The following is a 25,696-nucleotide window of genomic DNA, read 5'->3' on the forward strand; positions in this document are numbered from 1 at the left end:
AGCCATTGGAAGAGCAGAGCTGGCACGTGTTGTGGCTGGTCTGAATTGCAGGAGCTACATCAGCATGGCCACGTTCATGGTGTCTGTGCAGCAATGATGAAGCACTTCACCCAGCTGGGCACAGCTCCCTGGGCACAAGGTCCTGACTGGCATGGAGCACTTACAGAAGTGGATGAGAAGAGACAAAAGGGAACTAGCTTTCTGCACGGTGATATGCCTTGCAACCCAAGGAAAGGCATGACCAGTTTGCAGATACAATATCCTCAGGTATATTTAATATACCTGAATATTTAATTCAAGGCTAAGTTATACCAGCACACATCCCAGTACATCTGCACTGAAGGGGAGACACTGCAGCAAACACTGAACTCTGCTTTATCCCTGCCTGCAGAGGACAAGGAGCCTGACATGTCCCTGGATGGAGACAAGTGGAGGATGCTGCTAATTAGTTATGACCAATTAGCTTCATCTTTGACAAATACTTTACTGGTTCCTACTTTTCCTACCATAATTATTTCCAGCCCCATGCAGTTCACTATAACTAACTGTGCCACATGTATGCAGGCAGGTGGCATGGAGGGCACAATACCTACCAGCTTTGGGACTGATTTAAAGCACCATTGCAGTGGTAGTGTCAAAACTGGAAGCCTTTTCATTGGCATTGGCATCTCCCATCAAGGTGCAAGAGCTTTTATGATGTTGAAAAATGTTATCGGAAGATGCAGCAAAAATATCAATTGATTTTAATTTTGTTTTGGAACTTTTCCTCCCTGCAAAATGCTGCCCATAGACAATACTTTTCTACCAACAAAATTATTTTGTAAAAGAAAAATATATAGGCATTATTTTCAGCATGGAATTGTGATGTTGGGCTGAGTACAATTTTTTTCCCAAATGATAATGACTGTAGAACAGAAAAACATTTTACTCTTATCAAATAAAGGGAACAATGTAGTCTTGGAGGAGTAGACAAAAAAACTCATGCAAAACACAAACAGGATGCCAGCTTAGCTTTGCAAGGCTGAGAAAGCAGAAGTTATACAAAGCAATGACATTGCACTTACTCAAAATGAGAGTTGAGGAACAGGCACCTAAAAAGGACACTGGACATTGAAGACAAACCCCAAAGAACCATATAACGACTTCCAAAAAGAGGGTGTGAAACTTTGTAAAACAAAGTCATGCACGTACATCAAGTAATCAGGGATAGCCATTGAGTATGTCATCAGTGTGTATGATAAAACTCTCAGTTTTGAGCATTTACCCAAAGTTCAGGGCACTCAGTTAGAGGAAGGATTCTGCGAGTGACCAGCACACTGCAATAAAGAATGCTGCTTTCTATCACTCAAACCTGTGTTAGAAAGTTTTTATCTGGACAATTTTGGTATGACAGGAGGGCTTGAAATTTAATTCTGTTTACTCTGGATATTGCTCCAAGTCTCCAAGCTTCCAACAGCTTGACACCAGAATGTGCCAGAGGTTCTGTGTCATAAAAATTAAGCTCAAAACCAGAGTAGATACTGATCCAATAGCTGGAGTCTCAAAGGCAGACTTTGCACTTCCCAGGAAGCTGTCATTTAATAACAAGGAGAAATAAGGATTTTGTCTCAAAGGTAGTGGACCATGTGACCAAAGCAAACATCTAGCTGCAGTAGAGTACGGTACCTTTCACCTCTAATGTGTCATGGTTAGGGATACCTACTCTTCCACTGACTAATCTGGTGTATTGTTTTCCCCCCTCTAGAGAGCTCTTGAGGTTGAACAGAAAGTACGCAGATAATCTCATGATTTAGCATCTTTGTGCAGGCTCCAGCTTCTCACTGAGCTTAGGAAAGGAGTTAAATGATCTCTCATGGCATTATATTATATCAGCTCCAGCATGGTGGCTCGGTCATGGGAAGGTGGTTTGTCTTCTTGCACTTGGCATGTTCCAAGACAAACCAGAGCTAATGTTTGGTAAAGGAGCTCTTAGCACTGAGCGATGGCTGGAGAAGTCTCAGCATTTTCTCAGGCCACAAGTGAGCTCCTAAATGGGAAGAGAGCAAGCCCAAAAGCCTTGTGTCTGGCCTTGTGTCTGGCAGGAGGTTGCCCAGCCTGCAGACTGGAAAAGAAACTCAGCACTGTGGTATAGCTCCTGCTACAGGGTGCTGTTGCTGTCCACCCACAGAAAATGCCTTGCCCCTTAGCTCTCACCTTCACCCTGCATGAGAAGCTCAAGCTTAGACTAAACAGTAACCCAGAAACAACCTCCCCAGTAGTGCCTCTTATCACTCTGGCAGCACACCAGAATACAGAGCTTAGCGGCAGCATATGAAGGTACACATCCTGCCAGACCAACACCAGCCAGGCCAAAAAGGGGTAAAAAAGAGAAGCTTCACAGCCTCTTCTTGTTGGCAGCTCAGGGACTTATTGAGCCAGCAGTGGCTTTATGTGTTTGGCACCACTCCACTAATTTATCCTTTCAAAGCCTATGAACTTCTGGTGGACACAAGATCCTGCAACAAAGTGAACTTAAAAACTAATGGCACCTCATAGGGAGGAGGGTGGGTGTGGACGATCAAAACCGTCCTTTTTAGGGTTGGAGCTGGCATCCTAAGGATGAGGTTAATGCAGAGATAGAAAGCTTGATTTCACAAGTAATGCTATGCATACAGCAAAGCTCAGCAAAGACTGGTTCGGGTTGAAAGACACCTGTTTTACCACAGGCATCCGCACAGGTAGAAGGAGCTGCTGGTCTGCATAACCAGGTCAAACTGCTTCCCAGCCACAACAATTGGCAGTGGCAGCACAAATCATTCTTGAGCACCTAATGCAGAGGTAACCAAGAGGTTCAAAACACCCATAGCACTGACTGATAGTCACTGCAGGTCTTGCAGGGGCCTGAGGGATTTGTGTCTGGCCCAGCTGCAATTTTGTGACCTGAGTTCAGCGCTTTTCAGTACCACTGAAGTTTATGATGCAGAAGGAAAGTAGAAGAGAGCCCATGAGGACATGTGAGCTTGGCTCCAAGGTGCAGGTCTTTATAGGCCTTGCAGGTATTCCTGCATTCACCACAGTTTAATAAAGAATGACCACAAGTGATTGGTTATCAGTATGACCAGAGAAGATGGTCCTCAGCAAATACATGTGGACCAAAACCAAGAGCTGAGGAAGACACAAAAGAAAAGAAACTTATAACAACCCTCACATGTCCTTCCCTTCCAATTTAATTTAAAAATTATTTTCAGAATTCCCCATCAGGGTCAATACCTTGATCCTTATGTCTACATCAGAAGAGTTTATGTATCACATGTACCAATGTTTATTATATACTGTAGACATATGTCAGGCTGTGGTTTAATCTAATAATACATGTTTCAAATGTCTTTATTATTAAACATAAGGGCAAGTCAGGAGGAAAGATTAAGCTGTTGCAGAAAGCTCTAGGAAACAAAATTGTAAGTAAACTTCTAATTTGCATGGTCTTGATTTAGAAGATAATGTCTGTAACAACAGCAAAATTCTGTGTGCGCTCATGAACAGAAGAGTATAAATAAATTAGATTAGCTATATCATCTGTGAAGAAAAACCTGCTGCCTTTAAGACTTCCCTATCTACGTGGCATACTTTTAAAATGAACTCATTTTTTTTGAGATACTGTAGTAGGCTTCCAGTAACATTTTCTTCTCATCCCACACTTTTAATGTGTGCAGCTCTCTGTGACCTTCAGGGGATCTATCCATTCTTCCCAAAACTTCACTTCCACTTTGATTACTTCTCTGCTGTGTCGTTGGCCTGCACAGCTCTCTCCCATCTCAGTCTTCTATAATGCATTGAAACTGGCAGACTTGTCCAGTGAGGCAGACCATGTGTCTCAGGTGAATAGACAACATTTCCCGTAGAGTCTGTCATCTCAGCTACAGCCCACAGGGCTGAGAATACTGTGGACTATGAATTCCTCCCCTTCCTTCCTCTACAAGCACTGACAACTTGAAGGGTTGGGTTATCAACCACCAGATATTTAAAGAAGGCATAAGCCACTTGGGTTGAAGGTCAGTCTAAAAACATAGAGCAGAGCCCCCTTATAGCAGGGTCTGCTGTATGCTGTCAGTGCCAGCACTGCAGGAACACCTGGAGTAATACACCACTCCGCAGGAAAGTGGGGCAGCAGGATCTGGCATCATGTTAAGGAAAAAGAAGTTGTATTTATCTAAATACTTGACTCATCCTGGGTCTGTGGGGAGCTGAGCTACACAGGCAGGGTATCTAGCCCAGGGGATGGCTGAGCCTGGGAGGCAGGGCAGAAGGCTATCAGACCCCATTCCCAGAGGTAGATAGGGCATCTCTGTGTGCCAGACCTATGGAGGCCAGCTCCTTGGTTTAGGGGACATTATTACTTTTTTCTAAAGAATATCAAGTCATCTTTTGTGACCTTGTTTCCAGAGTTTTCAGGTTCACTACTAGCCATATGCCATGGACAAAACACCCGCAATATCAGGAACTCCTCCGGAAAAGCCCTTGTCCCTCCTATAATGAATGGAAGTCAGAGACAGGGGTATCAATGTAAAAACCCAGCACAGTCAGACAGTAATTGTGGGGCAGAGAGATCAGAAGGCTATCAGAAAATCCAGTCATCCCCAGTAAAAATCCACATAACACTAGGCCCTGCCTGCAGGAAGGCTGGTTTCATACAGCGATTAGAGTTCCTCCATGGAGCACACTCACCAGCACAGAGTGATGCCAGGGCCTAAAAGCTAAACGTGAGGAGAGAAAGCTCACAGCATTTCCCAGCCAAGCAGGAGACACACCTTATGCTCCCATGAACTTCCTACAGGAACCAAAGTGGAGAAGCAACTCTACTCTCCCACAATCTGTTTCCTTGTCTCAGCCTGCATCCCATGGGATGATGTCCTCTAGCTTTCAGAGCATTAACAGACCTTAAGACAGTGTCTTGATCAGTAACAATGTTAAAAACACACTCTTCTGGCAGGCTAGACACTGAAGGCACCATGCCCTCTAAGAGAAATTTTTTTCCTGACCAATTCAGAAGCTTTAGGTAAGGAGGGAGTAGTCTTGGTTCGTTATCTCTGGAGATTTTACATGTAGGTGAAGATCTCATTCAAGCCTCCATCAGAAAATGTATAAAAGCCCTGGCAGGTCTTTTGCATCATGTCAGTTCCTGTCATGACACCACAAATGAAATTTCTTCTGCACCCTCAGCTGTAATCCTGAACTGCACAGGACAGGATCTAAATGGGGAGAAATACAGAAGAGGATTAAACTCCTCTGACACCTTCCAATCCATTATAAATCTGACTACAAATGGTCCCATAACTACAGCCTTGCTTATTGGGGGAGATGAACTCCTGTGACCACACTTCCCCCTCTGGTCCATTTCTTACTGACAGTTGCTACTGATGACCTTCTGCAGTATGGGAGGGAAGTGATGACCAACTCTATTTTTATTAGCTCTCTTCTTCCTCTTCACTAACAACCTCCTCCAGGTCCTGAGGTCCCTGCTCTGCTCTCTCTTTCACATAGGCTGCCTTGATCTGTTCAAGTTCACACAGCTCTGCCTCCAGCTCTTCTCTGTGCATTGACCGACGGTTCCTCAGCAGTTTCATGGGGAAGGGGTTTAAGTCATTGAAGGCAATGTTCATCAGCTTCCTACGATAGAAAAGACAGCTGTGGTCAACTTATTTAGTGGCTTATTTAGTGGCTACACATGGTAGCAGATACACCAAGAGCATCCCAGGGTATTAAAGAGTAGGGCCACAGACTTCAGCTCTCTGAGCTAAGAAGTCACCAAACAGCCAAGTCTTAAAGGAATTCTTTCCCACACAAGCACCAACCCAAGCAGTACTTCACATACACGTATACCATCCCACCTTTTAAGGTATCAGTGTGCAGCCATCATTTAGGAGACAGTGGACCAGATGCCAATTCTGATGGCCTGTCAGGGAGGAATATTCCTGATGTAGAGCTTTTCTGATCACAGAAATCTTCATCTCAGAGACATGTTGCCATTCAAGGTCATGGGTTGTGCTGTGTTCCCAAACACCCCAAGTATAGCTGAGAGAAACCCAGCAATCACTAGCACAAGCACCAGCTGCTACAAGAAGACTGACCCAGACTTTGTGGCTTGCTCTGCTGTAGCATGCCTTTGCTTGAGCCAAAAACATTTTAAGTAATGCCATGAAGGGAAAGTCAAAAAGAGATAAATGGATCCATGTCCCACACACCTATCAATGCATTTGCGTCTCTCTTAATAAATTAGTCACAACTCCTGTTAAGCTGACCCAACAGGCAAGCAAGTACAAATACAGAATGCAAGCTTGTCTACAACTCAGTCCTACCTGCCATCCGTGATCATCCTCGTGAAAAAGCGTAGGTACTGGTAGATCTCCACACTGTCATGAATTCTTAGGATTTCCTCCTCATTGTATTTAAAAATCGCAAGAGCATAGCGGAAAATGACCTAGAGGGTTAAAAGGTATTGGAGGATAAAGTTTTAAGTAACTTAAGGTCCAGGCCATCCTGTAGAAAGATGATGTTGGGCACATAGCACTGCAGTACAGACTAGATCCAGGGTTACTCCTGCTCTCAATAGTATGTACTAGGGCAGGCCTAAAGAAGTACAGGGCTAATCTCAAGAGAATGACCATCTGTTAGCTAAATTGCAACCCCAGAGAATACCAGGCTCTACAAAAATACCCCACAGGGATTTCACAAGGGTTCTGCAGTTCTCCCTATGCACAGGGACAATGCAGGACTCACATTTTCAGATACTGTCTTATGCTCCCTTTATCTGTAATAATCTTAGATGTGTCACAGAGTAGGAGACACCATGGCCTATCAGAGAGATGTTTTGCAGCACAACTATCCGTTAAAAAGTACCAAGTGCACAGAATCAGAGACTAGGTCTGCCTACTAGCAGCAAGTACATAGAAAACAGGGGCTTGGAGACATCAAGGCATGCCACCAAACAGACAGGATAGGCCAAGCAGTTCAGCCTCACATATCTTTGATATATGTGTATGCCCATCACTCTTTCACTATGCCACAGAGGTGGTACAGATGGGAGGAAGGCCTAGACTGAGAGTTGCACCTTAGTTCCCTCATACAAAAAGGCATCCCACACTCGCAGGAGGATGTCGCTGACCAAGCTGTCCACAAAGGCCACCAGAAACCAGTTGAAGGTGATGAGTGAGACATCAACCCGATACTGTTCAAAATGAGCCATGAGGCGAGGCAGCTTCTCAGACAGGAAGTCTTTCAAGACTCTCTGATCTACCTAGAATTGACAAAAAAGAAAACAATGAAGTCCTAGTCAAGAGCAGTCCTGCTGTTAGAGGAGAGGAGTGGTGCAACAGGAAAATGGCCCTTGCATGTCAGGGTCATCACTGGTGCTGCCTTCTAGTGAAGCACACCCTAGGAGGAGCAGAGCATCCTTTGTCTCCCAACCCTTCAAACTCACTGAGCAGTGTACTTGTATGTGGCATCCAGATCAAGGCATGGAGCTGAAACAAGGCCAAGATATAAGCAGAGAAATAGACGTTCTTCTCACTCAAAGAATCATATTCCTTCCCAGTCTCAAAGTCAAGAGGGAATATCTGACATATCTTCCTGCATTAGTCTTACTGGGATTTTCTGTGATACCATGAGCATCCAGTTGAATGAAAGGCATTAAAACCTGCCCAGGTCTGAATGACTCTACATGGCCCAATAGACTGAACACCTCGAATACCTCTGACCTTGCAAGTGGAACCTGATCTTCTTACTTAAGCTTCTCTTTGTGGTCTGAGTACTGTCTGTGCTTTGCTTCTGGTTGCATGAGCCAAAACACAGAAATGCAGTCAGTGAGATCCTTGATCTGGGTTTGTAAAGGTGTCATGTCAGCAGAGCCATGCTTTCTGGAGGGTAAGTGCTAAAGAGCAGGATCATTTCAGGGCTTCCCTCTGCTGTATCATATTAATGTGCCAGCTGTATCAGTGCACTTAGCTGTGGCACAGGGGTACAAACCACACAGGTAATATGCTTTGTCTTCAAAATTTGCAATTTTAAGTTTTCCAGCCAACTCACTTTATCAAGCCAACCCACAGAGCATCACCTTAGATGTTCCTCTTTACATGGGTCTTGGCTAGACTTTCAGATACCAACCATGAGGTCAGAAATTCTTTCTAAAGAAGACTTTCAGGTGACAGTGTTTTCCCACCGAATGTAGGCGAGCCTCTTCCGTCTGTCATATTTTCCCTGTCAGTTTCTACTTGTTCAGTATTGAGTGCTGTCTATTAAATCCTACAGCTAACACAACCTCCTCTGGAGAGACATTTTGCTATCTTCAAAGTGATATAACTGTTTCCCCTGTCTGTGAGTTGGTCTCTCCACCACCACACCACTGTCCCAGTAAATGTTAGACAACAAATTCAGTGGTATCAGTTACTCTCAGATACTGACCTTTGAAGCATCCACTATTGTGGGCCTACAGACAAAACCAAACCTTTTTTTTCTCTGAAAGGACCACACACAACAGAGGCACTAAGGTCACAGCAAGGCTTACCAGACCAGGCACTGATGGGTGTGGGTGGTATGGGCACACAATTACAATTCCATTGAATTATATGGGAGTTAGCTTATCTCTGTCTGCCTGGGAGGACATAGTATATCTGACACAAGACACACTGAAAGCCTTGAAATCCAGTGATTTTGAATCAGGTGGGTAAGCTATTTGCAGCACAACAGTTGATATCAAAAGGCCAGAATATTTTCTGATGTGCAGAGAACCCCATAGTAAGAACTAACACCATGCTTGATCACAAACTGAGGCAAATACAGTGAATATAAAAATCTGAGCATTTTCATCCACATGTACATGGCACTCCAAAGATAGAGCGCAACTTTAAAAACTGAAGGGCTGCAAAATGGTGCCTTCCTCATATTCAGTCTATTCATACCAGAATTTGCTGCTTCACCTCTATTAAAACTTCTTTAAAATAAGTAACTGTACAATTAATGGGGCACTTTCCTTCTTTCCTTGATTTCATTTTATTACTCAGGAGTAGTATGTCATTTCCTAAAGCTGGTGACCAATTTTGCTGCTCTGTGTGAGTGTAACAATTTTGTACTCTCAAGTCTCCAATACCTCTGCAATGAAAGGGATTGTAACGTGTTATCACTATCCTCTGAGAAATCAAACACACAGCAGGTTGACTACTCACTTTTAAATCTTTACTGCACATCACTGTATGAGAGTCCAAGCAGATGTGAGGGTGCTCAGCTCACCTGTGATGTTATTAGTGTGTCACTGTAGTAGTCTGCTGGCATTAGGTTCTCCACAATATAGACTAGACACCAGAAAGCACTTTCCTCATCTTCTAGGACCAGAAGAGCAACAGCTGCCAATCTGTGATGGACAAGACATAGTGAGAGAATTCAGTACTGCAGGAGGAGTCATCAACACATGAATTGAAGAATACAAGAGGTCTTTTTGCATGTTTCCAGCTCCATCAGCATCCAAAATATCAAATGTGGCAGGAAAGCCAGACAGAGGCAAGTGTTCTGTTTCTGAAGGAACCGCAGGGATGTGATCATCTTTCCCAAGTGGCTCTGTCAGCACATATGAAACTGATGTGACAAAGCCAGGTTTCCCAGCTAATTGAATGTTCTGTAGATCTGCTGAAGTTAGTAGTGTGCTGATTTGGGCTACTTCAATACAAGAAAGAGGTCACACAGAGGTACTTCATATTACATGATATAGTTCATCTCTCCATACATTCTATTACAGCCCTGATATCCTTCAGCTGTGACTTACTGCCTTTTAGACAGACTAGAAAGATGATACCTTATATTAAGGGCTCTCTGGAGGAAAGCGTCTGTTGTCTTCCTGAAGACCACCCAAAGATCATTAGGAATATATAGCTTATGCAGACCTCCCTCATGTGAAAAGGTCCAGCTAGAAATTCCCTTCTTGCAGCTAATGCCTACTGCCTTTTCGACTTGACAGCACAATTCTACAAAATTTAGGTTCATCTTTCCTATAGCCTTCTTTGGGAAGTGAAAGAAACTTTTATATTCTCTGAATCTTCTCTTTTCCAGACAGAACTACCATGGTTTCCTCAGTCTCTCTTTGTGTCATTTGCTGCAACTCCCTTGCGTGTTTAACACTTCCCAACATTTCCTCCAACTGTTCTCAGCAAAAAAGGGAATCACCATGGTGGTGTTCTGCTTTACTACTTTACTACTTAAAAATTCACCCCCAGCCTTGTGGGACTGGTTTGCTCTTCCTCCTATAGTTGCTCTTTCTCATTCTGTAACTATAGAGATTCCATGCAAGTGCATCCTGCTGCCTTCTGGGTCCCAGTAACAACACTGGATGAAAAATAAGTCACCAAATGAAGAATTCTGCAATTAAATACCTACAGCTAGGACAGAACTGTAGAGAGGCAAGAGCCTGAGACTGCTTGAATCATAGCCTAGAATATGGGTCTACACCTTTTCAGTGCCATCTCATGAAGAAGCAGCATACCTGTTCAATCCCTGGCAGTATCCAATGGCAGGATTGTGCCAGGAGAATGCCAATAACACCCTCCGGAGCCTGGGGATGAGCTGGGAGGTGGGAGAGGAGAAATGCTTGTTGTTGGTCAGTGTGCGGGGCAGGTCAAGTTCAATCTGCCGGCCGGCCGGGTGCTCGGTGTTCCTGCTCTGCTCCAGCAGCTGCTGGTAGTGGCCAGGCACTGGGCTGCAGTGCCGGCTGACCATCCACTTCCACACCCGTTGCCGATGCTCCACTGGGATGCCACTTCGGATCAGACTCTTCAGCTCTGCAGAGGGATTCAGCTCTCCAATGCTGTTCCATCTGTCACGGAGGGGCTTCTCCACTATTTCCTGGCTCCGCAGTTTATTGGACTTTATCTCAAGGGCTTGAATTTTGGCCAGGAGTTTCCAGTCCTCAATTTCATAGTCAGGTACAGTCATAAACCCATACTCATCATACTCACTGGAGGGACACAAGGCAGTGTTTAGTTCAAATGACAGTGCTGGTGCCTCTGTCAAGGACACTTACTGTTTGGGACCATCCCAGCTACAGCCTGCTGCCAGGCTCACATCACCCATACCAGAGCACAAGTACTTCTGAGGTGTGCACCCCACACCCCCCTCCCTTTCCAGGCTGCACTGAGATCTGAGAAATGCTCCTTAGGCCTCAACTTCACTTTGTTGTGCTGTCACTTAATATTAAATCTGGGTTTTTCTGATACCCTTGCTAGGGATTTTTTCAAAGCAATCTCAAACACTCATTTGTAACAGTACTCCTTCACTTCTCTGCAAGGGCCTACCTTAGAGCCTTAAAGACAAATGAGAACCTGCAGCACTGGCATACACACACCAACTCAAAGTCTAACTTTTCTCTGAACTGCAGACCAACCTCAGCAGATCCCTCATCAGCCCCTAAAGAAATACTGAGCTCATCCTGTACACCTTCTCCGTACCCTGTTCCAGTGCAGAGACAGTTCTGTAGGAGAGGACTGAAAAGGCTTTGGGGCATGAGATCAAACAACAGAGATCCACAGTCCCTTCTGATGTCTCCTTGTACACAATGCAAATCTCTTACTGATCAGAACACACCAAGAGTACAGATAGTACAGCTTGTCAAGGTTTGTGCACCATCTGTCCACAAGGTGGGAAACTTATAAGGTATCATCATATTCTTGACGAAGAGACCTAGGAGGTCTCATCTTGTGGATGCCAGCCTGGTCAGGGAAAGAGAAACAGCAACTGTTTCTCACAGTGGCTTGTGAGAATTTTACGGAGTTGTAGGGATGTGATAACTTGTTAGTATAACAGTCTGCAGGTAGTGTTTTTCCAGTTTGTTTTCCTGTTCTTCTCAAGGACGGTGTGTGAGAAAGATGTTTTTTATTAACAAGACAATCAAGTAGAATGTATCATATCGGTCTATATAAACTGAAAAATCCTTTGTAATAAAGCTTCTTTCTCTTCTCTTGCAATTGGGTCTCTTGTCTGTCCTTGTGTCATTCTAGGCTCAAGAGTGACATCATCTCCAAAGCTACATGGAGAACCTATGAGACTGACCAAACAGATAAAATGGGAACTGCTACAGAACAGGGGCCCTGACTGCAGGAAGGCATAGACACAAATGTAGGCCCTCCTACAGAATGTTGTTAGAGATGTCTCTTGCCTGCACACTTCCCTCTGCAGACAGGCTTCTACAAATATGTGAATACCCCCATGCTCTCAACTCTTACCTTACAGGGTTCAAGTTAAAACCTTCTTCTGCTTCTTCCTTCACGTCCCACTGGAGAGCTTCCTGGATGAGGTTCTTCACCAATTCAGCATGCGAGTTCGGCAGGCCAGGCACAGCCTCCTGCAGCTTTCTCAAGACTGTCAGGTATTTGCTCTCCATCTGGCAGTTTCTTGCTTGCAGGCAGGCACACTGATGGGGAAACAAGACGGAAAGAGCTTGCTCAGTGGTAGTCCTTCCTGTGTTGCCACTGCTCTCTACTGGCCTCGTCTGCACATAAAGACTTCTGGCAGAGTAAACACCCAGGAAACACATTTAGTAGTTTTCCACAATCAGTGGAATTGCAGCCATGAATGAATCACCACGGTCTATGAACAAGCACAAGCTGCAGTAGCTAGCATACAACAGAAATTGCTTATTGAGTGGGAGACATACTACATGATCACCTACTTTAACTACTGCATTGCATCAGTAGATGGCCACACCCCACCAGCTCAACTAAGGACACAAAGAGCCAGCTCTGCATCTGAGTCCTCTGCTGTCTTTTCCCCACATCCTCAGACAAGTTCTCTACACCACACTGAGCTGTATCCTGATAAAACATACCACTCCAGAGACTGAGCTGTATAGCAGAGACTAAGTATAGCATTTTCAGGATACATGGTAGCACCACAGACCAGGTGACCACATGCCCCTCAGCATCCCCAGTCCTATGGCACTGGTACACATCATTTCTCATGCACAGGAAGCCCAACTGAGGACAGTACCTGCCACCACCAAACAGCAGGACAGTACCTGCCACCACCTTAGTCATGCTCACAGAAAGCAAAAAAAAAAAAAAAAAAAAGAAGAAGGATTATTAATGCACTCCACAAGTGGGGGACTGAGGCCACATAGGTGACAAGACTCACCCAGTGTCTCACAGGAAGCTCAGTGAAGACTCCTGTTCAGTGGGATTCAGAAGTTGAAAACAAGAACAAAACAGAGAGAATTAGGTTGCATATAGAGGGGACAGAAACGAGCATGGTTTCTTTCATACTACCACTTTAGTCAGCATTTTACCTCACACTGAGCATGCTGGGCTGGTGTGATTACTTCCTTTTTGAAGGTTATGGCAGTGTCAGGATGAGAGAGCAGTAAGTTAGAAAGAAGGTAGGGTTTTAAAGAACTAGAAAGCAAACAGATGTAAGAATGGCAATAACACTCCAGAAGTAGCTTTCTGCCCTGTCCCAGAAGTCATGACTGTGAAGACATACCTGTAGTGGTGCACTCCCCCATCTAAGGCAACATTACAATCTCAGAAATGCTTGTCAGGCCTCAGTCTTGATGAACAGCACCTGAGCTAGGCTCTTGTGCTTATCAGAAATATTGTCTGCTGCCAGGAATTGGTGCTAATGGGCTTTGGTTTTTAACAAACACTATTGGAAACTTATTTTTCTTGCAAACTCAAGAGGAGGAACATTTTTGTCATCAAATTTTCAAAAGTTATCAATTGCAGCCAGAATGGCAAATTACTATAACTAAAAGCAATTCTCTTATGAACCTATAAACAGTGGTCCCAAGTGAGACCCTTTGAGCTCTCCTGGACCACAGTGGATTGTGACCAGCAACATCCCTCTGACTGGGGCCTCTCAGAGCCAGAGAACTCTCAGATTTGCTGCTCTTGGAGCACCACTGCCAAACAACGATGACAAAGCCTGGGCCAATACCCGCACTCCTTTAGGCTCAACCCTTTGCCTGAGAAGATGCAGACATCTGACAGGAGCATTTCACTGAGCTCCAGGGAGAATTTTCACAGCTACACTGTACATACTCTAAGTCTGTGTGAATATGCTACAGAAAATATACCTGGAATCTTAGATTCAAGTTTTTTAGGTTAGTAAGTAAGTTAGGCTTATAAGTGAGTTACTGTTGTGATTGCAGAAAATATACCTGGAATCTTAGATTCAAGTTTTTTAGGTTAGTAAGTAAGTTAGGCTTATAAGTGAGTTACTGTTGTGATTGCAGTAAATTCCATATAATCTTTTCTAAATTGTTTAAATTCAGCCATTGTTTAAGTGCTGTTAAGTTTAAGTGCATTAAAATCTTTAGGCCCAAATTATTGTTCAAGTCCAGAGCTAAGTTTTGCACAGGAGTCCACACTGAACCTTGTGGCTGGATGGGAGGGCCTCCCTTATTCCTTTTATGCTAAAGCTTTCCCATCCTTACCCTTTTCCATCCCCGGCTTCCACATAGATTTTTAATTGATTTTAGTTTTAGATTGAATGATTAAGGGTTAGTACTATTTCATCTTTGTGTGCTTTAACCATCTAGTAAGTAGTAGAGTGAACCATGGCAATGAGCTTTGCCGTGCTTTCACTTCAATATTGAACCTGCTATGCCTAATCTTTGCCAGTGATTCTTTAAGCAACTTAAGACACTCATTCACAACAATACCTTAAAACCCAGGGAAGTAAATCCTAGGCAAACCTACAAAACAAATGCTGGCACACAGCTCCAGCCTTGAGAGTGGTTCAGGATCAGAAAATAGGATTAGACAAGTCTGAGAGTAAATAGTTTTTCACACTTACACAGCTAGAAATAAAAATACAACTTAGGAAAATATAAGAACTCTGATCTAATTGCAGGACTTTGAGCGTGCTGCCACCTAGCAGTGCCAAGTCCAGCAAAGAAACCACGACTAGATGGAGCCAGGACTCAATCTGTCATCTCTCAGGAAACTTTTCTGATTGCCTACACAGGGTTGCTTTTTTATTTGCATAGCTAAAATGCAGAAATTTGGGTTAAGTTCCAGCACCTTTAAGACTGATCTTCACAGGTATTTTACTTCTGTTGAAGAATTAAAATTATCACGTCTAATTTGGGAACAACACAAAGCAGTAAAGAGGTCACACTGAAAAAAACACAAGAAAGCTTATTCCTTGTGGATCAAAATCTATTCTAGTGCCATGGAATAGAAATTTTGAAAATAAATTATTAACAGTTCACACCAAGGAAAAAAGGTTACTTGGCCTTACCTTCATCAGAAGAGCTTTTTCATTCTCAGCAACACTTGTCCAGAGTCGAGTAACCTGGTGGATCTCAGAATTGAGAAACTGGTTCTGGGTTTTGTATGCATCAATATCATCCTGCCATGAAGCAAAACAGTCACACAAGGAGAGATCTTGAGGGGCTTAAAATCCCTCACATTTCAGGGACATCAGATTAAGTTAATGACAATAAAATATCTCCAAAATTCTGTGTTCTGAGGAGCAGACAGGACTCCCCAGTACAAATATTACCTACAAAGGAAATCAAGGCACAATATTGTCTTGCATCAACAAGACACCTGAAAATATATATATACTTAAAAACACTGGAGAGGTCCAGACCATATAAAGCCAAGGATTCACTTATTTTGTTTAATTGATTGGTTTAATTTTGGGTGGTTTCCTTTTTTTTTTTCTTCCTGAAACAAATCTCAGCCTGTGGCTGGCAGGAAAAATGAACAATCTCCACAGAAAGTGGCTCTTTTGGCAATTCTCCACGTCACACTAACCCATAATTACAGCTGTGCACATACAACAGCCTGCATCTGAAAGAACCAGGATGTATTGGGAAACTGTAAGACAGAAACATAGAGCTACAAAGTAAGTGAAGGCAGCAAGTCAGGCTGCAGCTGTGAAACGAAAGAAAACAAAGTGACAGGCACTGAATGATGACAGGAAGTCAAACAAAACAGGCTCTAAGCTGAAGCTGAAACTGACCCAGATGCTTGTTAGGACCCTATTGGCATCAGGTGAGCCCCTTCCAGCCTTCCTCTTGTTTGGACAGGGATGGAGCAATGAGCAGAAGTATATTCTGTGCTTACTGCAAAGAACATCCTACCACTCAGGTTGAGGGCATAAAAATGGACCCAAAAGACCTGTGCCATCTCACACACCTTCAGATGCTCAATCTCCTCCTGCTGCTTATACAATGTCTCTACAGTGATAGTGTTGGCTTCTTGCAGGGGGTCAGACAGCTCTCGGGCCATCTGTTCTGTTAAGGTCATGATGACTTCTTGTTTGGCATGGTTCTTCTCCATCAGAAGCTGCACATGTTCCTTGAGCTCCTGGATATGGCTGTCTCTCAAAGTCAGTATCTGCTCCAGTTCCTTCTTTTCTTGTTCAAGAGCTTCCAACCGACTTGTCAGATCTGCTATTTGTCTCACTTTGTGGCGCACCAGCTCCAGCCTGTCCTTGTCTTCTGCTGCAGTGAGATACATGCTAGATACTCGCTTCTCCTGCTGGGCTGCCTCCAGAGCTTTGTGGAGAAGTTTGACCAGTTCCTGGAAAGGGAATGCAAAACCATTACATCACTGTGCTGTCCAGGGCAATGGCATTACGGACAGCACAGACCCAACAGTGAAATATCTTGAAATTTACTCCTTTCAGAAGATCAAAAAAAGGCAGAAATCTTGAATCCACAGTGACACCACTGTGAGATGTTCTGCTCTCAGAGCTGGGCCTGAAAGATCTCTGCAGCAGTTCACAGATGACTTGACGTGGATTGGTAGCAGAAAAGCTGCTGCCCACACTGTCTGAACTCTGGCTTACCTACAGTCATTCTTTGGAGGCCCAGCAGAGAACATGGAGATCTGGTCAGCAGTGTGGTAAAATGGGAGGGAAATAATGCAGCCTGCAACTACCTGTGCTACCAGAAGGAAACTGCAGTATCCATTTTAACCTTCCATCTGACAGAGTCCTCCTTCACTCTATCCTGCATGAGGGCATGAAACCTTGCCCCACAACACGTTGCTGATTCAGGCTCTGCCATCTCAGACACTTAAGAAAGCAAATCAAAAACACAACTGACACAACACGGGACTTGGCTCTCCTGCCTCTTCTGCTGGAAGAGCTACCAGCATCATTAGCAGAGAACCTGGCATTGCTCCATGCTTTGGAGAACAGTTTCATTCATGAGAGACAGACCTTGCAGTGACCCATGCCCCAACTCCTTACAGTCAAATCACACCTTAAAGGTGGGTTACTGTTCAAAAATAATGACCTGCTGTTAACACCATGACTCCACCTGGCAGTTCTCACCAGTGTCACAGTACCTATTCAGGACTGTACTTATCGAGGAACAGAGATGCAGAAGAAAGATAACAGCAGAGTACACTTGGATTTGTTTTACCTCCCTCTTACACCTACTGCACTTCCTAGAAACGGCTGAAGGTCTTCTTTTGTGCTGGGCACACTTAGGCACACACAAGGTGGTAACACCAGGTGCTTCAACTGCTGGTCTCCAGTTACTGCCCGCTGAGTGCTTCTTAGTGCTTCTACCACACCAATGTGTAAGGGAGTCCCTGTGATCAGCCTCAGGGCCCTGACACTTAGAAATAGCAGTCTCTTCACCACACTCACCTTCTGTGACTTGACTTCTTCTGTGAGTGTCAGAATCTGTTGCTGAAGGACACTCACTTTATCCACTGAGTTCTTCTCCCTCGACAGTTCTTCAGAGCCAGGGAAGCCACTGTTCATCCACCTGGCCTTCCTAATCCAGTTCAGCCTGGGCCCCATCCTCCCATCTTCCAGGGTCCCTTCCTTAACTGAGGGGAGATAGATTTAATTTAGACAGAATTACTTTTCTACTATGGACTCACAAGTCTTGCTATGGGGACTCAACAGTTCTGCAGAGAAGGCTGACATACAGAACATGGAAAATCGACCCAGAGGATTGGAGCCAAAACAGTGGGGATCAGACACTGATATGCCCACAATAAACAAAGTTGTGATTGTTAACCCACCTTGCACCCTACTCACAAATCAGGCCCACAGCAAATGAAAGTTACCACCATGGAAAGGTATGCATGCAGTAGAGCTGCCACACTTAGCTTGTGACTGTGCAGCAATTATACTTTTACCTCAAAGAAACTAATCTGATGGATATTATTTGTTTGGGTGGGTTTTGGTGGTTTTTTTGGTCCGTTTTTTGGCTTCTGCAGAAGGTTCCAGAGGTAGAAGATAAGTCAGATGGAGCCTGAAGCAGAGCCGAAAGAGTCAGTCTTGTGGCAACAGCACAGGAAGATACTTGAGACAATGTAACAGAGTTTTCATATCCCTTGAAAACTTGCCACCATCCCATTTCCATTCCTGATAATGCCTGCTGGAAGGCATCCCAGTCAGCTCACAGCTCAGTGAGCTCAGTGCTCAACAATCACCTGGACCTTCTGCCTCTTGCTCCTCGTCCACATTCTCAGGATGCTCTTGGAATTCATCAAAGCTAAAGACATTCCCATTGCTTCCCCAGAGCTGCTTGGAGCCACAAATATTGTAGACAGTGTTTCTGAAACAAGAAGAGCTCAAGACAGCCTAGGATCGCTGCAGCCAGTCAGTGCATATTCAAACTATTCAATTCCTTACCTCTCCTTACTTCTCACCCCTCCTCCCAAAACTTATCTCCTTCATGCGCTGAGAAAATTAACTCTTTACAGACTTGGTGGATTTGAGGAGAGCAAGATTGTAACCAGTGTAAACCAGGAAGATGCCACAGAATTAATACAGCACAGCAATGTCAAATCAGATAATCTTTCATGTGCTTGTGCCCTATACATAAACACATCAGATCAAAGAGAGGATCAAAGGTAACAGTAAAACAACCACATCCTTCCCTCTCCCCTTCACTTCCTTCATCCCTCTCTATTCTTAGTTCACTGCAGAAATCCCCAGGTGCCATGAAAGGCTGCCAAGAGAAGCTCAGTTACCTACAACAGAGCCAAAACTGGGACAAATGATCACATTTGAAGTAGCCACAGGTCTTGTGCTCTGAAACATTTAATAAATAACCTTTCAAATGGTTATTTACAAAGTCATAAACTAAAATGTAGTAAACAGTTTCAGGAACAAAACTGCAGTCAGACCCAGGAACAGTTTGTTACAACTGCTGCTATCAGATATTGCCAGAAGCACTAAGAGATGACTTGATAGAATCATGGGAAACTACAAAGGTACAAGTAGTTTGTGTGAAACCTGTACTAGAAAGCATGCATACAAGTCTTTTTCTTCTCCTCCTGTGCTGTCCTTCAGCTAAAAAAAAACAAGTCCCTTGTTTTGAGATCTATAAAAGACTCAGTGTTCACTGCTTTCCTAATTGTAAATGAAGCTGCCATTTAGATACTATTATCCTTTTGCCTTGCTACTGTAAGGCTCCAGAGCAGAAGAGCAGACATGCTGACCTTGGAGAACATACTGGTGTGAAAGACTAGCAGAACTTCAGTCCCTGTAGTCTGCAGTTACTACTCATCCAATGCAATTTTCCTACTTTTCCCTATCTAATGCTGCACCGTTTTCTCCATGAGTCTATAGCAGCTCAGGGATCCAGATGTGCTATGCTAAAGAAGACCCAGCCTGACAGTGATAGAGCCTGGAGAAATGTTTACTGAACAAGGGGAGCAATACAACTTGAAGCTGGAAAGAGACAATTGTTACTGAAACTCACGCTTGAGTAAAAGCACAGCATGGGAGCAGGGGCCAAAGACATGTCTGTGTTATTTTTAATCAATGTGAGTAGGAAAGAATGCATAGCCTGAAAAATAGAACAGCTGACTTTAGGGAACTACAAAGGTACAAGTAGTTTGTGTAACATCTATACCAGAAATTATGCATACAGGTCTTTTCCTTCTCCTCCTGTGCTGTCCATCAGCTAAAGCAAAACAAGTCTCTTGTTTTGAGATCTATAAAAGACTCAGTGTCTGCTGCTTTCCTAACTCTAATTGAAGCTGCTAACATGAAACTCTGGTCTCATGGGGGATCTTTCTTCATATAAGCATCAGATTGTAGCTGCAGCAGTGGTGGTAAAAAAACTACAGGCAACTTCCACACCAACAATATTTGGCAGGTGCCTGGCTGCCTACCACACCTGTGGCCACTTACTCATTTTTGACTGTGCAAATAAGTGACTAGGAAACACAGAGATACTGATGAGGTTGTCTTTGTGAAACTGTAACTGCCCAAGACTAGTAACTTTTAACCTGATGGGAGTATCCATTGCAACAGCAGACAGAAGCAGGCAGTAGGAATACTAATGCCCTTGAAACTCAGCAAGCAAGAGCAAGTTGTGCAGTCAGACCACATTACAGCCTCAAGCTCCTTTTCCCTGGAGTTCCTGCTTTGGAGAATACACTACACTCAAGGTCCTTTGAAACTACTGGAAAGAGCTAATGGGCTTCTATGACTACCTACTCTGTAGGTACAGCTGAGTACAGCTGAACCTGATCATGTGCTCTTGCAAGACTGCTGTGCAGATGTGTCACACTAGGCATGAAAAGCACTGACTACACTGAAGAGAGCTTCACCAAGTCCTAGGTCTGCTACCAGGATCTTTGCTAAGAGAACTAGATTATGTGAACTGCATCAGAACAGGGGGATGTGAAAGACCCACCTGCAGGAAGTTTACATTGGCCTGGACTAGCCTCCAAAAAGATGCTTCATAGTTCTCCCACCTAGGCAAGAGTCCCATTTCACACAATACATGACAGGCAAGGAAGGCACACAGTGGCAGGCTGGCATGTCAACCACACTGTAGTTCTCTTCATGCACTTACTGTATCTCTGTCCAAGGGTGCTTAAGGGAGATGTTCTGCAAAGCAGTAGATGTTTGGGGTGCAGGCAAAGATGCTGCCTTTAAACCCACTGCTTCTGTTGGTGTTTTCACAAGAGGCAGAAAGTCTTCATTGTCAACTACATCTACAAATGTAAAAACAAAACAGGACACAAAAGCAAATGAGCAAGACAGAATTCCATTGGACTTTGGGTTTTTCTGTAACCTGACAGCCACAACAGTTTGCTACAGGTATACATTACATGTTCAAGTGGTCAAGAACAGTAGGGTAGGCAACCTTAATTTTAGGTCAAATTACATAAGTTTCCATGTACAAACAGAATGATCTACTCAAGGACAATCAAGTGATTTCAACCATCTATATGAGCATGACTAACTTTAAACAATCAAACTTTAACTGCCCAAAGGTATAGGGAAGGAGAATTTTGCTGCTCTCTTCCCACATTCCAAAGCACAGTCGATAGTTTTAATGTGTAGATAACACTCCGCAAACGCAGTTTGTTACCAAATTTTTGCCTGCTGTAGCAAGATGCCAGAACCTTTTAGAGCAGACACTTACTGGGGAGGGGATCATTTGTTTCAAACAAAATGTGCATCTAGTCATTACTAAACAGGTGGATACCCTGGTTGTGCCCTCCCCTGATCCACTGACCTGTCCACTACCACTTCTAGGAATGGACATCTTCAGCCCACTGCTGAAAAAACACCTTACTTGCTCTAAATTTCAGAGGCCTTACAAGAGTGATATATCAAATGTGTACATTTTACATGTGTGAGAGAAATCAAGATGATCATAAGATACCTGAAAATCTCCAAACATATGCTTTGGATTAGGAGACAGCATTCTCACTTTTATACATAATAAGGAAGAAGTGTCAAACATTGGCCAAGTACTGATAGCTGGCACCTGCATTTACAAGCCTGGCCAAAACTTCTACCCACTTCCAGATGAGGAACACCATTCATCGCCAGGGGGCTGCAAGCAAAAGAAAGGCTAACATGTGCAACACCTACTTGTTCTTCCAGCCAGAGGTTCATTCACAAGCTGGGAGCTGCCCACAGGAAATCTGCTCTGAGTGTTGCAAAATTCCCAACGTCTCATTTGCAGCTGCTGCAGCCAGTACATCATTGCCTGTCTGCTGATTGCCTAACAAAACAGGAAAGGGAGGGAATCATCTCATCAACACAAGACACAGCCTGAGGAGATGACCACCACTTTCCTGCACAAGCCAACAGGAAAAAAGGTCAGCTGTTTCAAGCCTATCTGTAGCTGTATCCTCTGGTCCTAACACTGATTTGGGAGGACAAAGGAAATCTTTAGTATGGCCTTAAGAGGTAGAATCTCAGTGGATCACTGACCTAACTTTAAATGTGGTTTGGTTTATTTTGGTCCAAGACTAAGCAGAAATGTCCTAATTGCTTTAGACAGGAAGCATCCCCAGAGCTTTTAAACAATTACTTACATAGAAATAAAAGTCAAGCAAAGAATCCTCCTGGAACAACCATTTTAGGCAGAGAAGTTCATTTCTGTTCTGTAAATTATATATGGACTGCAGGACTCCTCAATTACTTTAATTTGGCACATAGTTCAGCTTTCATTCCTACTAATAATCAACTGTCATCTCACAGGTGAGGAGTCCCAGACTTGCCAAAACAATGCAAGTAATTTAGGTCCAAGTGGTAGCAATCCAAGCCTCGAGGACTCCAATGAAATTCAACCTAAAAAATACCTTAGTACAAATATGTCTGTCCTGACTGAGAATTTTTCATTACCTTCAAAGTAAAAGCTCTGCTTGGTGTTCTGATCTCAAAAATTCCTTCCCCATTTTCCATTTTGCAGTCAAAGCTGGCACTGGAGAGATCAATAGACCCCAAAGGATTAATGTCCTGGGCAGTTCTGTAGTACAGTAAGCGACATTTGTTTTCATCATAAAAGAACCAGCGAGACTTCCAGGTCTTGATCGGCCCCTTGATGCCCAGCTTATTTAAATAACCACAGAGTTTTTTTCTGGATGTTTCTGTGCTGGTTTTCAGTGGTACGTTTTCCAGTTCTCCGGGAGAATTAAGCATGTCTTTCTCTCTTGCTGAGGTTCCAGTGCTGCTGTTAGTGTCTGGATCTGACTCCCCTAAATTGCCTGGAGCAGCAAGAGTACACGCTCTGCTTTCTGGTCCTTTCTTCATCTCTTTAAGGAAATAGATTGAAACAGGAAATTCTCTAGATAAATAAGCCAATCCAAATTATATCATCACTGTTACAGAACCTGCAGACAACAAAAAAAGGAAGGAATAAGTTCAGGTCTGCCATATGACAAAAAAACCACTTCCTAGCTTTCAAACTACCCAGCCAAGGTCTCCAACTCTACATTTTGTCATTGCTCCCTGCCCTCCTCTGCTCAGATGACCTCTAATACCTGTTTTCTCCCTTTTCCATTCCTAAATTAGGCTGGACTAGCAGTCAAGAAACAGTACCATAATCTCTTGTGGGAAAAATAAGTACAGCCTATGGGCATACCAAATCAATAGCAATAACCAGGGCATTCAGTACTTAACGTTAAGGAACAGCTGCAGAAAACATGGCAAGATAACAAGCTCTGCGGGTAGGCACATAGGCAGGTCAAGGCATTGCAGGTAAGTGTGTCCTGGTATTTGTATTGAATGTTAAACTATTATTTTAAGCCATGGCATCTGGAGAAAAATACAGCATTATGCAGCATCCTTATGAATATTTTGTGTCAGCTGTCTATAGTTGTTAAAATGCCTGCATGTTACATGTTAGTTCTTCATCCAGTAGGATGGATTCCTATCATGGATCATGCACCAGAGAAAGTAATTCTGTGGTCATTGCAAAAGAGACTTTGTTGCCTTAATGACCAAAGTAACCACCTAGCTCCCAGAAGTGTAAAAGAAAAAGATAAAACGCAGGCTGGAGGAGATCTTCGTAAATCTCCAGTTCAACTCATCTCTCAGATATAAAAGCTGTAGCCAGCTACGCAGGCCCACATTCAGGTAAATTTTTCTTTATGCAAGGATGGCAGTTTTGCCATGTCTCCGAGCACTTTTTCAAGTGCTTAACCATATGACAGGTGTGATTTTTTTTGCTCAGAGTGACAGATACCCACAGCTCCTGTATAAGAAAAGCTAAAACGCTCATAAAAAAATAACTTCTTGCATTTTTTGAAACTTCAATTCCAGACACTAACATAGCTGAAGCAAATATGTGAGCAAATAAATCACTGCAGTGTTAAGCTAGTGTGAATCCAACTGCAGACACAAAACTATTCAACACAACATCCAGCTGTATGGCAACATGTCAATGAGGTAATACAATGGAGCACACTGAGATGTTTCCCAAGCTGATCTTTTTTTCCTCTGCTCTTAGGAACAACTTGTCCTCATGACTGCAAGAAGGTTTATGCATCCTAGCACTGGCTAAGCTCCATCATGTTTATTGCTGCCCCCTCCTGTTCTCACATTAGGTTTACAGACAACTATCAATAATGTTCACTCCTTGTGAAAAGCTACTTAAATTCTTTTAGTTCACTCCCACGACACTGTGGATCATGGTTGTGAACACATTCAAAACCGCCAACAACAAGCACTCCTTGAGAAGGTGTTGCCTCAACCACACTTCTGAAACACACAAAAAAAAACTTAATTTCCAAGCTAATTTTGCTTGTCACAAAGGAAATATCATCAGGAGGAACAAACACTTTCAACTTTCCCAAAGTGACACTGGGACTTTTATGTCAGTACCAGTATAAGTATCTTCTGTACCCTTTGCAGATTCCATCACACTTCTACTTCTTGCCAGCGTGATGCTCCATGGGTCTACACCATGAACAGGACCAAGCAAGCATTTTAGGTAATTTAATTTAGTTTATTTAGTAAGCATTAGGTTCAAGAAACAAGTTATAAGGAATCACGTCAGAGCTGCATTCAAAGACCTCTAGATAAGACCTCACCTCCTTAAGGGAAGTAATGAGGAGCTCCTGGAAGCCACCGTCTCCTGGCATAGAGCTATTGCTGCAAGCACCACCAAGCAGGTACCTACAGCCTCCAACAAATCCAACAGCAACAGAAAAGCAGCGTCTGTCTCAGGCTTTCTTCGGTCCAGTTACTGCCGGGGAGCTGTCTGAAAAAATTTAGCCGAAAGCTGCCCCGACATTGACTCACCGATAAAAACGGATCAGGGTGGACCCTGCAAAAACCTTTCCGGAGGTGCCGGTGCGATCAGCAGAAGGCAGCCCCCACGGCCACTCCCCGCGATTCCCGCAGCGTCGCAGAAGCGCCTCCCAGCCCAGCTGCACTGCGCGGGCCACCAGCGACGGCGGCCGGAGCCTGGCACGGGGCTGGCCGGAGCCTGGCACCGCTTGTACCAGCGCCCGGCTGGGGCGGGGGGGCACCCAAGCTCGCTCGCGGCTCGGGGATTTTGGGAGGGGGGGCGGAGTGGCGGCGCGGCAACCCGCAGCCCCCGCCGGGAATACCTGCGGTGGCCGCCGCCCCGCGCTTCCTGCCGGGCCGGTCTGCGGCGGTGCCGGCGGGGCGGGGCGGGGCCCAGGCCGCTCCGGGACAGCGGCACGGATGCGGCGGCGGAGCAGGAGAGCAGTGGGGCGGGGGACGTCAGCTGCAGCCGCGGGAAAAATAACAACAACAACAATATAGGGAATTTCAAACGGGTTTCGGGAAGAAAGTGATTCATCAGAGTGATGCGACCCACGGAAGGCAAGCTAGCAGGGAGGGACAGCTCGTGGGCTAGACGGGACCAGCAAGTGCCATCTGCCTATCAGCCAGGGCCACTTCTCTCCAAGCTGCAAAACCACCGGGTGGTGGATGCAGACGCTGCGACAGGCACGGCTGTGCAGTCAGCTAGGGCAACTCA

At 44.3% G+C, this 25,696-nt stretch overlaps 1 protein-coding gene across 5 annotated transcripts; it reads right to left on the reverse strand.

The window, feature by feature from the left end:
- Positions 1–183: 183 nt before the first annotated feature.
- Positions 184–25,497, reverse strand: TBC1D2 (TBC1 domain family member 2). 5 transcript variants are annotated; one of them, XM_038124119.1, is made up of 15 exons: positions 24,780–25,497; positions 22,591–23,078; positions 21,832–21,964; positions 20,801–20,942; positions 18,420–18,544; positions 17,623–17,807; positions 16,158–16,544; positions 15,253–15,363; positions 12,240–12,427; positions 10,505–10,975; positions 9,262–9,382; positions 7,088–7,273; positions 6,336–6,457; positions 5,868–5,932; positions 5,505–5,646 (listed from the first exon to the last, which is right to left on the reverse strand). In XM_038124119.1, exons 2-14 carry the CDS (start codon positions 22,996–22,998, stop codon positions 5,893–5,895), a joined length of 2,619 nt encoding a protein of 872 aa, XP_037980047.1. In that variant the 5' UTR covers positions 22,999–23,078; positions 24,780–25,497; the 3' UTR covers positions 5,505–5,646; positions 5,868–5,892. The 5 variants fall into 5 exon arrangements, with proteins under 5 accessions (XP_037980048.1, XP_037980049.1, XP_037980046.1 ...); XM_038124118.1 differs by lacking the exon at positions 5,868–5,932 and having other exon boundaries at positions 199–5,646; positions 24,991–25,492; XM_038124117.1 differs by lacking the exon at positions 5,868–5,932 and having other exon boundaries at positions 199–5,646; positions 24,780–25,492.
- Positions 25,498–25,696: the final 199 nt, after the last annotated feature.

Source organism: Motacilla alba, chromosome Z (genome assembly GCF_015832195.1).
Source record: "Motacilla alba alba isolate MOTALB_02 chromosome Z, Motacilla_alba_V1.0_pri, whole genome shotgun sequence".
In the NCBI taxonomy this organism is placed as follows: Eukaryota; Metazoa; Chordata; class Aves; order Passeriformes; family Motacillidae; genus Motacilla; species Motacilla alba.

Bases quoted from the DNA above. Each gene is read 5' to 3' on its own strand.
- TBC1D2 (XM_038124118.1), bottom strand. From the start codon at position 22,998: ATGAAGAAAGGACCAGAAAGCAGAGCGTGTACTCTTGCTGCTCCAGGC. The intron at 17,808-18,419 runs GTGATTGTTGAG...ATCTCCCCTCAG, and splicing joins GCAAGAGGCAGAAGGTCCAG to TTAAGGAAGGGACCCTGGAA. The intron at 5,647-6,335 runs GTAGGACTGAGT...TTTCTATCGTAG, and splicing joins AGGATGATCACGGATGGCAG to GAAGCTGATGAACATTGCCT.